At 46.3% G+C, this 12,787-nt stretch overlaps 1 protein-coding gene and 1 pseudogene across 10 annotated transcripts; both read right to left on the bottom strand.

Annotated features, from left to right (window-relative positions):
* Positions 1 to 930: 930 nt before the first annotated feature.
* On the bottom strand, positions 931 to 2,338 carry LOC103652127 (uncharacterized protein Rv2082-like; annotated as a pseudogene).
* A 670-nt stretch (positions 2,339 to 3,008) lies between these two features.
* LOC103650447 (putative disease resistance protein RGA1) lies at positions 3,009 to 9,572 on the bottom strand. Of its 10 annotated transcripts, none has more exons than XM_020550274.2 (7): positions 8,285 to 9,559; positions 8,074 to 8,157; positions 7,941 to 7,972; positions 3,941 to 7,702; positions 3,721 to 3,754; positions 3,535 to 3,626; positions 3,009 to 3,413 (listed from the first exon to the last, which is right to left on the bottom strand). In XM_020550274.2, the coding sequence occupies exons 4-6, from the start codon at positions 7,661 to 7,663 to the stop codon at positions 3,556 to 3,558; spliced, it is 3,828 nt and encodes a 1,275-aa protein (XP_020405863.1). In that variant the 5' UTR covers positions 7,664 to 7,702; positions 7,941 to 7,972; positions 8,074 to 8,157; positions 8,285 to 9,559; the 3' UTR covers positions 3,009 to 3,413; positions 3,535 to 3,555. The 10 variants fall into 10 exon arrangements, 9 of the variants coding, with proteins under 9 accessions (XP_020405863.1, XP_020405865.1, XP_020405864.1 ...); XM_020550276.3 differs by having other exon boundaries at positions 7,941 to 8,023; positions 8,107 to 8,157; positions 9,227 to 9,554; XM_020550275.2 differs by having other exon boundaries at positions 7,941 to 8,023; positions 8,107 to 8,157; positions 8,285 to 9,216.
* Between the last annotated feature and the right edge of the window lie 3,215 nt (positions 9,573 to 12,787).

The following is a 12,787-nucleotide window of genomic DNA, read 5'->3' on the forward strand; positions in this document are numbered from 1 at the left end:
TTGGTCACCCAAAATTTTTGTAAATTCGGGTATTCTCGTCCCCTGTGGGTATGGGTCGTAGTCGAATCGGTTGTCATATGGTCTCCGATAGGATTGCCCCACATGGGACACGTTAACTCCAAGTTTGTCTTGGAATGTCCCCGCTATCTCCTCCCTAACTATATCAATGGCGGCCGGTGGAAATCCACCGACCCTTTGGTCCATATGTGTGTGTGCTGGTGTATCATTATGTTGCTCCCTTGCCCATGGGTTTGGTTTATGTGGGGTATTAATGTTGGCTCTAGGTACTCCATACTATACGTTAGGTCTCTCCGGCCTTCTAGGGCCCGAAAAGGGCTTGTACCTATGTGTTGGTGGGATCATTCCACGTCCTTGAAGGGTCGTGGGTGCTAGAGAGACGTTAGTTTGGGGCTGGTAGTAGGATTGCTGGTAATATTTTATATTTTACTCCTCATACCCTATCGCGAACGGTCCAGTGTAATACCTGGATGGTTTGGTGATGTGCTCGGACGGTCCGCGTGTATAGCCAGACGGTCCAAGCATCTCTATTGTCCCTAGCGTGGACTTCAGTTTACCATCACGGGGGACAGAGCCAGCCGTCGCTGGGCTGGACGGTCTAGCCTCAGGCCTGGACTGTTCGACTATGCGCAGGGGCACGAGTTCGACCGTGCGCAGGGGCACAGGTTATTCCCATATAGGCGGTGGAGGATGTGGCTAGTCATTATAGGAGTTCAGCAACATCCCATAAAGGGACTGGGATTAGGCATGCCTTTGCTGTCGATGAATCTTGTGGGTGTTCTTTGGTTTCGACCTCGTGCGATGGAAATTAGTAATGGCTAATTTATCAAACGCATGCGCTAGCCTCCTATAATCTTCTTGCATACCACCTAAGATTTGTTGCATCTATTCATGTGGTTCTTCTATGTAAGATCAAAGAGCTTGCATGTCGTCGAGCACAGCGGGTCGAAGATTTGTCAGGTTGTATTCCCTCCGTCGGACGAGATTCTGGTTTCGATCGACCTTGAAATCAACCAAAAGTAGCTCGTCAACTTCTGCCTGCATCTTTTTCTTGGCGTCTTCCAGCCTCTGATATTCTTCAACTGGCAGCCAATCCGTAGTCGGTTTGATGATATTTCTTGGGGAGAGATTGGAGTTATCCCTTGGATCGACCATATGGGGCCGATCTTATAGATCCAACCTTAGTCTCCCCAGTGAAGTTGCCAAAAAGTGTGTTGGCGTGAATCTAGGTGCCAATCACTAGGAGTTGTTCCGCTTGTCGGGCTCTCTGCGACGACGCGGACGGTCTGTGGCCTAGGGCCGGAGGATCCGCGACCTGGCAGCAGGAGTGGATTCCTCTACATCGAGTCGAACGATCCGCGCCCGGTGGTCGGATGGTCAGTGGGTGTGCAGGGGCGACGACGTTCGCCTAGGGTTTGTCTTAGAATCGACAGGCCACCTAAGACGCCTCTAGGCGATGTAGAGTCGGAGAGAGTTGAAGATTGAGGTAAAGAAAGCTACGTTATTGGCTACTCCTAAGACAAAAAGTAAAGAAACAGAAGATATATATTGATTTGGTTCGATTGTTGGTGCGTGCAATCGGTCGTATCCTTCATAGGGCGGCGACTCCGCCACCACCACCACACCCGCTGCTTCCTCCTTCCTCCAGCCTCGCCGCCGCCAAAGTAGACCGCCGGAAGACCGTGCAGATGCGAGGATGGCGGCGGCGGGGCCATGGCCGCGGGACCTCGCCCCCGTGTCCCCTACTTGGCTTGGCCGCCGCGCTTGGAGCCAGATCCGCGACGGAGATGTGTGGATCCGGTGGGCTCGAGGTCATACCTGGCCATCCCTCGGCTCATGGTTGCGGGGTTGGGCGCTCCGGTGGCACACGTGCTCCGTGGGCTGTGGGCCACGCCAGAGTGGGAGACTGGGAGCTGCCTCTATTCGGGGGGGGGGGCGTGGTGCGGCATGGAGAAGGCCGCTGCCGGTGGCCCAGGTTGGGGCGGTTGGTGGCCGCAACAGGTTGGCCTTGGGGCGGCAGTCAGATCCGGAGGTCCAGTGGCTGGATTTGCCGTCCCTGAGGCCGATGTCGGTTGTGGAGCGTCGGCGGGCGAGCTCCCCATGGTGGTGCGGCGGTGAGGAGCGTAGGTGAGGCGAGCTGTGGCCTCCTCGTGCGTACGACGAGGCCTAGTTTGGGGCTGCGGGCGTCGGATCTGGCTCCCCGGTGGTGGTGTGTGGCAACAACAAGTGGACAGCAGTGGCCCCAGCGGCGGCTGCGGTGTTGTGCGTTAGGGCGGCGGCGGAGGTAGCTTGCTTTTGTCCCGGGGCCCTCGCTTGGCATTGTGCTGGGGTTTTCTTGGGCGAAAGCCTTGGCGACGGCGACGCCCCTGGGCGCCGCTTCCCCTGTTGAAGGCGTCGTGCTTCCCAGCACTGTCTTCCATGGGCGAAAGCCCCGTCCATTTTAGACCGGCGACGGTGGCGTTCCAGGCGTCACTCCCTTCCTGAAGGCGTCACTACTGATGGCGGGGGCAGGGCATAGGATCAAGGTTTTAGAAGTCTCGCTGGTGAAGAATCGGAGCTGTCTCGAGTGGGGTGTCTCGTGGTTTGGCAACGACGGCGCGCCACATTCTTCCTGCTCGTCACTTGTGTTGAGCTCGGCAACGGAGACTCAGGAATCAGAATGTGCATTGTGTGTAGGGTTGCTGTTGTCTGTACGCCCTGTGTAGGTTTTGGACCCAGTTTTACTTAAAACTAGATCAATTCCTTTCTTCTTAATTGAGATTACGTTCAAAAAAAAATATACCGGAACCAATGTTCATATTCTGCTTCATTCTGGAACCAATGCAACAACCAAACACAAAATGGAGCCGAATGGAACGGCGCTCCGCCCAATCGGACTCTGAAACCAAACCCTACCTAACAAACCTGGCAGCGATGCTATTTTTTCTTCAAAACCGATTGCCGATTTGAAGACAAACAGCGGTGATGTAGCTAGCAGTATATCAACCACATTAAACCAAAAAATCGTCAAGCTGACAAGGCTCAAGCAACATATCAACCACATGAAACCAAAAAATGTTCATCGAAGCTTGCGCCAGATCAATACATGAGCGAACTGTATGGGTACCTAAAATTCAAGGTGGTTAAATTCTCTTCAAAGCAGCTTGCGCACATGTACATCGCGTAGACCAATCGCAGGACACCACAGCCATTTGCATGGTGTTCTTTAGATGTTTGCCGAAGCTTCATGCGCTTCAGCAAAAAAAAGGCCTCCATATTTACATGGTGTTTTCTTAGACGTTTACCTAACAAGTTGAACTTGGCACACATGTGGATGTACATAATAACGGCCTGGGCCTGCTATATCGCGTTCTTTTTCTTTGACCGCAACATGGAATGTTGGCCTCTGTATTGAGCTGGAAGAAAACAAACAACAAGACGAAAGGGATCAGTCTACTCGAAGGATTAGTCAAAGTAAAACAGAAAAAAGGAAAATAGTCTTTAGCATTGCAGCTGTGCGAGCCCGCAGGAGCTCACCAGCATCCTTGTAGCGTTCTTCTACTGCGACGATGAGCATGTTCCGGACCAGATCGAACTCTTGGGCCTCACTGCAATGCTGGTCGTCAGGCCTGCAACATCGGAACGGTTGCAGCTGTAGAGTTCAAGAGAGAAGACTCTTGTCCCTGCAGAAATACTACATGGAACGGGGATTTGTATGTCGACCTGTCAAGCCATGTGATCTGAATGTCGTCGGAGCCTACATGATACACATACATGTAAAGCACCAAATTGGAACAAGTACCGTATCCAATTATGAACAATAGAACAGCTTATACAATACGTCCGCATACATTATATATAATCCATTGTTCAGAAAATAAATGTGGGTTCATTCAGAAACGAATGTGTGCGCACATGCCAGAGAGAAACAGAAATGTCTCACCTGGCCATCCTTGTCTTCCTTAGAATATGATGCACTGATCTGAAGCAGTTTGGGGTTGCCGCTTATATATAATTCCTCGAGAGCAGTAAGGCATTGTATGGAGCGGGGCAAAGATGTAAGGCCACGGCAGCTCTGGATCAAGAGTTTTTTAAGCGCAGAGAGTTCGCCTAGCCACTCCGGAAGATGGGTCAGCGCGTTACATTCACACAAGTTGAGAATTCGAAGCGAGGTGAGGTGCTGCATGCTCTCGGGAAGGCAAGTCAGGAAAGGCATAGAAATTATTTGGAGGTGCTGGAGTGAGCAGAGTTCTCCTATTTGTTCAGGAAGCTGCTGGAGAGCATCACATGAGTCTATGTCCAGACTCTGTAGAGATTTCAGTTCCACAAGCCAGTCAGGCAGCACACGAAGATTATCACAACTTCTTATCATCAGTCTACAGAGAGTGGTGGGGCAGTGGATGCTCTCAGGTAAATGTGTAAGGTCTGTGCACATGTATATTTCTAGGGTATGAAGCCCAGTGAGATGCTGCAGCACCTCCCAACCAGATGATGATCCTGTCAACCGACGAAGTTCAAGTCTCTCGAGGTGAGTACCCGTCTCATCCGCAAAATAGGAGGAAGATGAAGACTCGTCACCATGAGCATGAGATGCATGATGATGACGTGGATGGAAGAAGCATCCTGAAGAAACCAACTGCATATTGTTTCCTTCTAGTGTCAATCTCTGCAAGGACGGAGGAAAGTACGGCTTCACAACAAGTTTCCGGCAATCAATTATTACTAGAGTGGAAACGTGATGGAAACGACATAGCACTTCCACTCCTTCCTCCCCCGTTGTGGTCGTAAGCAGCTCTACCAACTTTGGCAGTCTTTTGAGCTTAAGGATCTTTACCAGTGGCAGTTCCACAAGTTCCCCAAGGTGCTCCAAGTTTGGTAAGTTGTCCAGTACTAATTCAGTCAGATGGGAGAATTCAGATGGATTTCTTTGCATTACTATGTGTGTATCATCCGCTGGACCACAAGAGTCACTTTGCTTTGCCATCCAACGTGGCAATTGTGAACCCCGGTAGCCACGAATTCTCAGCTTCTCAATTTTTGATGGTGGTTCAAGACTGTCGAGCAAATGCAATTCCTTCTCCATATTTAATGATAACTCTTCTTCCACATCATCAGGCTGAACCTCCAATCTTGAATACCAATCCAACGACAATTTCCGGATGCCAATCTTTTTCTTCAAACGAACTTTGTCTGTGTCACTTGGATCTTTCACATATCTAATGTTTTTAATCTGCAGCTCACCATCCAACTTATCAAGATTACCAAGCTCAGAGATCCTTGCGTGTTTGGCACTGTCTCCAATAACAAACAAGCTCAACTGTTGTAAACGAGTTAGCTGCCCACAACCAGCTGGTAGTCCACGCAATTGTGTGCATTGCTTCAGATTCAAAACTTTAAGGTTTCTTAAATTCCCTATGCCTTCAGGCAATTCAACAAGCTCGTAACAATATCCAAGATCCACCATCTCTAGATGACTCAAAGAAGTCATGCACTGAGGTAGGTTTCGGAGATTGAAGCAACAGTTAAAGGTGATAGTTTGTAAGTTCAAAAGCTTCCCAAATGATGCTGATGGCGAAAGTTTTTCAAAACTAAAGCAATGAACAATACTAAGTATCCTTAAATTTTCCAATTTTCCCAAGGAATTTGGTATATCTTCGAATCTATGACAACCTTCTAGGTATAATCTTCGAAGATTATCACAATCGCCAATAGACTGTGGTAAACTCTTGATACTAGAAACACCATTCAGTTCCAGAGTTCTAAGCTTCTTAAGCTTGCCGATACTTTCAGGTACAACTGCAAGTCTTGAGCAATTTAATATATGAAGGGCCTGCAAGTTCCAACAACGCGAGAGAGCTTCTGGTAGTGCTTCACAGTTAACATCGGATATTTCAAGATACCCCAGGTATTCAAATTTTGACACAAACAGAGGCAATGAGTCAGCAGTTATATACTTCAATATAATGGTACGGACACAACACTGCTTGCTCATTGTCTTGTCAAATTCGAGTGCACGGCCACAAACATAGAGTGCACGGACCTTGCCACATAATTTGTTATCAAGCTTCCCAGTGCATGAAGTCAAAGATAGGTATCTGCATCTCTTTATTTGCTTGTTTGTTTCTATCTCAGACTCAAATTCATCCCGTAGAATTTGTCTAGCGAGATCATGAACCAGGTCATGCATTTTGCATGTTACTTCACCCCTTGTGGACCAAATTTGGTCTCGATCATGGTCTTGAAGGAACCCCACTTTAAGAAGGGAATCAAAGTAGCCAATTCCAACATCTTCTGCTTGTCGAGCTTGGTTTGTCGGGACGAAGCCATGAGCTATCCATTGAGAAATCAAATGACACCTGTTGATTACATAGCCTCTTGGAAATATAGAGCAGTGTAGAAAACAAGGCTTTAGATGGTCCGGTAAATGAACAAAACTCAACCACAAGCATGCAAATACTCTATGTTCGTCATCCTGGACATCTAATAAATTACTATTGCATATGGACTGCCATTCTTCAATTCCTTTCATTCCATGGAGGATGCCTGCAATAACTTTAATTGCAAGGGGCACACCTCCGCATTTCTCCACAATCTCTATCCCGGACTGTAGGAATTCAGGGTCTAGAGCTTTCATGGCAATTCCAAAACATTGTTGGAACACTTTCCAGCTATCTTCCATAGACAAGAGTGGTAGGTCGTATGCATAACTAGAATCCACTGCTTCTGCAACTTTTCTACTACGAGTAGTGAGTAAAATACTACTTCCAGGTGCACCGCACTTTAAATGTACCATGAATCGCTCCCACTCAACACGATCCTCTGTCCAAACGTCATCCAAGACAGCTAGGAACCTCTTTCCAACTAACTTGTCTGAGATAGTTCTGCTCACATGCTGCAATAGGAGGTGGTCAGACATGTCACCAGCAATGGCTTCAAACAACTTCGCCACAAGCTTTTCAACAGCAAATTCTCTTGACACATGAACCCACAATATAACTTCAAAATGCTTTATAATGTTACCATCATTAAATACTTGTTTCGCGAGAGTAGTTTTACCAGAGCCACCTAGCCCAATTACTGAAACTATCTTTATTCTTTGTTGGCTATCAGTCTCTATCAGCTTAGATATTATCTGATTCTTTGCTTGATCCCTGCCAAATATTGATGTCTCATCCACAATAGTATACAATGGCACCTCTCCAATTGTCTTTCTTGTATGCTCAACAGGATAATCCACTGGCATGCTATTTGCTATTGTGCTATAGTCACTCCTTCCTTTCACAATTGCATCAAATCTGTTTTTTATTTTCTTGATCTTGTGAGCTATCTTAAATTCAGTCACAGTTGCTTTAGGTTTTGTGATGAAGTATTTGACCAAGGTATTCTTGCCACCAGTAATTTCTCTGTCTTGTTTTTCAGCCTCGATGTGGAACTCATGGACTAAATCTTCAGCATCATAAGCAACTTCTTTCAATTTTTTGAGCCATTTAGATGATCGGTCTTTATCACCAACTGTTTGCAACCAATTGTTGATCTCCTCAACTAGGTCCTGGAGTTCCTGAAGATCTTTGGCCACACCTGCTTTAGAGCTCAACTCTTTGAGTGCAAGAGGAGCTAACTTCGTCCCCAAAACCTTCAATACAGTTGATACCAAGGCAACTTCCATCCCACCCGTATTTCTTGAAGTCCCTTCCTTGCTCGTACCCTGCAAATTAAATTTGTCAAGAGCTGCAACCTTATTTTTTTTTTGCATAAATGAGCTACAATAATCTTTCTACTAGAACTTATAACTACTTTAATTTGTTGCTACACACAGCACATACCCATCTGTTTATTTTCTCTGTTTGCTAACTCTCTGTCATGTATGATTCGCACAGACAATGATGGAAATGATGTGCATGAATTGGCAGGTGATAATAGACTAATAGTGATAGACATCTGACCTGGGACAACACCCTTTATGTTATTCTTGTTTCTAACATCACCAGGAAATTAGCATGAGTGAGAGGAAACACAGGGTATTATACTGCACATACATGAAAGTGAGCTATATAAGATAGGATTATGTTAATATACCCAAGCGCTGGTATCAGAGAAGAATAGATTAACTGCTTCGTTCTTGTACAGACTAGTTTCCAGCCTCCTGTAAATAGAGTTCCCCTAAGAAGAGGCAGGGAAAGTAAATTTATCCAGCAAAGAAAATACCAGATGCCAAGGAAGAAATTGATAAGCATGACAAAAGCAAAAAAGAAAACGCATCTGTTCTAGCTTTCATGATAGTAGAAACCTTGGGATCTGACCAAATGATGTGTTGTTCTGTGCAACCTCCAAATGTTTTTGTTAGCCGAAACTTTGAATGAGTGTAGCTCAGACTGCAGGTCTGCAGAGAGCTTTGCGTATTCTTTGGTGCCTCAGTGGCTTGTGGCTTCAGTCAGCTTCTTAACTCGGTGATCGAGCTGGCCCAGACCAGGAAACCGCTGCCATGTGAAACCCATCTGCACGCACGACCGCATCTCGTGTGCCCCTCCAAAGCGTGGTACCACGTGAGATTATTCCTCCAAACCACATGCCTAGCCTCGAAAGCCGTTCTCGTGTCCCCTGTTGGAATCGGGATCGCTCGAAAAAAAATTTAATAATCATGGAGGTAGACAGACCTGAAAAACATGATCTGGCAACGAACGACCCAGCGGGCGCTTATTTAATTACTCGTTGAACTTTTGTTTAATCATGGAGGTTGATTTTGTTTATACCTCCACAAACTGCTCCTGTTCCTCAGAAGCCTGATGGCTTATTTAATTTCTCGTTGAACTTTTTCATTGATGTGGTAAAAGACAAATTGAGTAAACTGAAGGCCCAGATTAAATATGGATTATTTCTTAACGAATTTTTGTTTGAAGCATTCCTGAAAAACCAGTTCCTATCTGAAGAATTTTTAATTGAATTCAGTTGGTCAATAATCCTGAATGGTTTTAGTTTGGGCCTGAACCAAATGACCATTTTCACCCATAAACTTTCTGTGCTGCTGAAATATGTGGTGCATGAAAGAGCCAAAAATGATTGATTCTGCATGGCCATAACAGTTTAGTGAATCATAAGCTAATGCAAAATCATGAGCAAATTAAAGATTAAAATGAATTTTGGGACTCTTATTTTTTGTTTTGCAGCGTTTCCTGCTATGGCAACAGTAGTAGCACCAACCGGGACAAATGCAAAATCATAAACTAATTACCACATCTCAAAGTTCTTGGTCCAGTAACGATGGGCCGGGACAGTAGTATCAGTTGCTCACAAGCTGAAACAGGAACAAATGCAAAATATGGCCACGCTGGTCGATGAGGAGCGCAGTCCACCGGCGGGTCGGGGCCGTCAACGGTGGGGAGGGAAGCGCGCTGGCGGGTCAGGGCCATCAGTGGCTGGGAAGGGATGCGCTCCGGCGAGTGGTGCCTAGGAAGGGAGGCGTTCCGTCGGCGAGTGGTGCCTGGGAAGGGATTCACTACGTCGGATAGGGAGCAGGAGAAACGCAAGCTGAAAAATCATTGGTTCAGAGGAATAGGTCCGCTCCACGGAGATGCTATGGCGCTCTCTGTTTGTGTCTTTTGTTTATCTTCTGGTCATCGACGGGTCACCAAAAGCTGTTGTGGACTGACTATTAAACGTTTTACCTTTTCAGCTCGTTTCTATAAAAATCATTTTAATAAAAACCGTTTGAAATCAACATAAATCGTTGAGAAATAGGTGCTAGGTATGAACGAGTAAGCTACTATAAACAGGAGAGATATGGTTTCAATAGCCTAATGTTCTGTTTGGATCTTCATGGCTAAATTTTTGGACGGTGACTAATAATTAATCGACAAATAATTAATTATCAACAATTAATCACAGTATTTTGGAGTCTTGACAAATAGATGTATTTTTCTCTTTATATCATCTATTAGCACCTATTAACAAAATCAAAAAGCTAATAGGCAAACAGTTTCACAGCCCTCTAGCTAACAATTAGCCGGCCTATTTAGAGGCCAAGGTACAAAAATTAGCCGACAAACTGTTTACCACAAGGATCCAAATAAACCCTAAGACCAGTGAATACGCACACTGCACCTTGCATGCACGCCAGAAACATGCAACACACATGTCCTGACTCAAAGTACAATCAAAATTATTGATAACAATCTCTCCCTAAGGGCTTGTTCGGTTATTTTCAATCCATATGGATTTGAGGGGATTGATATGGATTGGGAGAGATTTTGACTTAGTAAGGATTAAATCCCCTTTAATCCCTCTCAATTCATATGGATTGAGGTAGAATCGAACAAGCCCTAAGGTTAGTTTGGGAGCCACAAAACCGGAGGGGGTTAGAGGGCTAAAATCTCATCCTTATTTAAAATTGAATAAGAAGGGGATTTTATCTCCTCCAATTCCCTCCGTTTTTGACTTCCAAACTAGTCTTAAGAGCACGTCCAAGAGAAAACATAAAACACCCTCAAAAGCATTTATGTGGAATGGAAACATTTTTAGCCTCCAAGAGACTGTTCATCTTTACCTCAATATTTTCACATCCGTATACGAAGCCCTTCCTCCCTCCCACATTGATTCGTGTCCCCGAATCCTCCCCAATTTTCCCCTGTTTCCCGCACTATTTTTGGCCCACGCGCAAGTGTTTTGGTGGAAGGCGGGGAAGCGTGGGTGCCGGTGGGAGAGCGTTGATGCCTTTTCGAAGCGCCAAACACTCAACAAGAACCGTGGCGGTGCCCTCTGCACAGGGGCGGACGGTCCGCGCGCAGGGGCCAGACGGTCCGCGGCCTGGTGCGAGGCGTGGCGGTGCTCTCTGCACAAGAGCGGATGGTCCGCGCGCAGGGGCCGGACGGTCCGCGGCCTGGTGCAAGGCTAGGGCTCCTGCCTGACGATCGGACGGTCCGCGCGTACGCAGGGGCGGCGGAAGATCGCCGGCGGCGCCTGGATCTCGCTCCCGGGAGGGACCCCGTCGGGGAGGAGAGATCCTAGGAGTTGTCTAAGCTCAAGCCGATCGACCTAGACTCCTCTAATCGACGTAGAGCCGAAGAGAAGCGGAGAATTTGGGGATTGGAATACTAAACTAGAGCTAGACTAGAGCTACTTCTAATGCATAAGGTAAAAACGAGAAATAGACTTGAGTTAATCGATTGTTGGGGGGTTCAATCGGTCGTAGCCCTTCATCTATATAAAGGGGGAGGTCTGGATCCGCTTCAAACTGATTTCCGAGTTAATCCCACGTTTTTAGGTAACAAATCCCGCGAGAAACTAGGAACCCTAACTGATTCTGCGCACGCGCGGACCGTCCACGCCACCACCGCGGACCGTCCGGACCGCGGACCGTCCGGCCTCAGGGTTGGACCGTTCGCGCGTCACTTTTTGGTTTCCAACATATGCCCCCTGCCTTTTGGTGAAGGTTGATGAACCAAAAGCATATGAACTAAGCCTGATGTAAGTCACCGGCTTTTCAATATGGAGCTCATTCAATAAAGCACCAATGTATAAAGGTCGTTTCAGATTGTATCTTTCTCGGCCATGACCATTTGATCAATGGATCAAAAGGAATAGAATGGAGGTGCCCCCCAGCCTGGATAGACAAAGGGACTATACATATACCATGGATTCATCATCGTACCATTCCATGTTTGAACAGGATAATATACCGACGATGAGTAAACGGGTGGAAAGTACCTTGGTCTCATAGGATGAATTGGCGATGCTTGTTGTGTCGCCTTTCGAGCCGTTTTGTTTACCCGTTTTGTTTTAGCAGGTGACCGAGGTTTCTTCGTTGACCGATCACGTAGAACGGTCTTCTTGCTAGTATTCTTGGAGAGCAATTGATCAAAAGTAGAGTCAGTTTTGATCAACCGACCATATGTGCTTTGCCGTTGCGTCTCTTTCCCTTTTAAGGCTTTGTGTGGAGGCTGACGCCTTTGGCCACAGGCGGATTGTTCGGTAGAGTTAGCCGAACCGTCTGTCTGAGCACCAGACCGTCCGCACGTAGGTGTCATACCGTCTGTGATGCTCAGGCTAGGCTGTCGTGCTTGGCTCATTAATTGTGCCTACCCCCGGTGCCTTCGGACTTTTTAGCCTTATCGTCCGGAGCATTTCGAGCAATCTCCTTTTGCGATATATTTGACGTGCGAGGATCGTCAATGATGATGTCTTTGCTTTTGCTTTTATCGGCCATTTCGGGACGAACTAAGATCTTTTCGCATGCGACATCTATTGTATTAACAGGAAATGGTTGTGTGTCCACTTGCATTTCCTGAAAAGCCAACCGGCCCTCATTTATGGCCGATTGTACCTGTCGACAAAAAACATTACAGTCATTGGTGGCATGAGAGAAAGAATTATGCCACTTACAATAAGCACGCCTCTTTAATTCATCTATAGGAGGGATATTATGAGTTAATTTAATGTTGCCATTTTTAAGTAGCTCATCAAATATCTTATCGCATTTGGCAACATTAAAGGTAAATTTAATCTCTTCTTGTCGATTCTTTTGAACTGGCTGTAAGGAAGAACATGCTGAAGATTTGGCCTTTGTTGGCCAAATAAACTCAGCAGTATATACATCTGCGGATTCATCATCTGAACTATCACGCTCTATTAGATGTATAGTACAGGTAGCCGATTTTGATGTCTCTTTAAATCGGCTTTCACAGGCTAAAGCCCGCTAATGTAGCTGGGCTATCGAAAAGAACTGGGTTCCATCTAATTTGTCTCTTAAGTAGGATAGCAACCCACTAAAAGCTAGCCCTGCTAGCTCTTTGTCTGC

This window comes from Zea mays, chromosome 3 (genome assembly GCF_902167145.1).
Source record: "Zea mays cultivar B73 chromosome 3, Zm-B73-REFERENCE-NAM-5.0, whole genome shotgun sequence".
Lineage (NCBI taxonomy): Eukaryota > Viridiplantae > Streptophyta > Magnoliopsida > Poales > Poaceae > Zea > Zea mays.

Coding starts and splice junctions, on each gene's coding strand:
- LOC103650447 (XM_008676024.3), bottom strand. CDS start 7,663: ATGGAAGTTGCCTTGGTATCAACTGTATTGAAGGTTTTGGGGACGAAG. Junction 3,755..3,940: donor AGGAAGACAAGGATGGCCAG/GTGAGACATTTC, acceptor TGTATCATGTAG/GCTCCGACGACATTCAGATC. Junction 3,627..3,720: donor CAGATCACATGGCTTGACAG/GTCGACATACAA, acceptor CCGATGTTGCAG/GCCTGACGACCAGCATTGCA.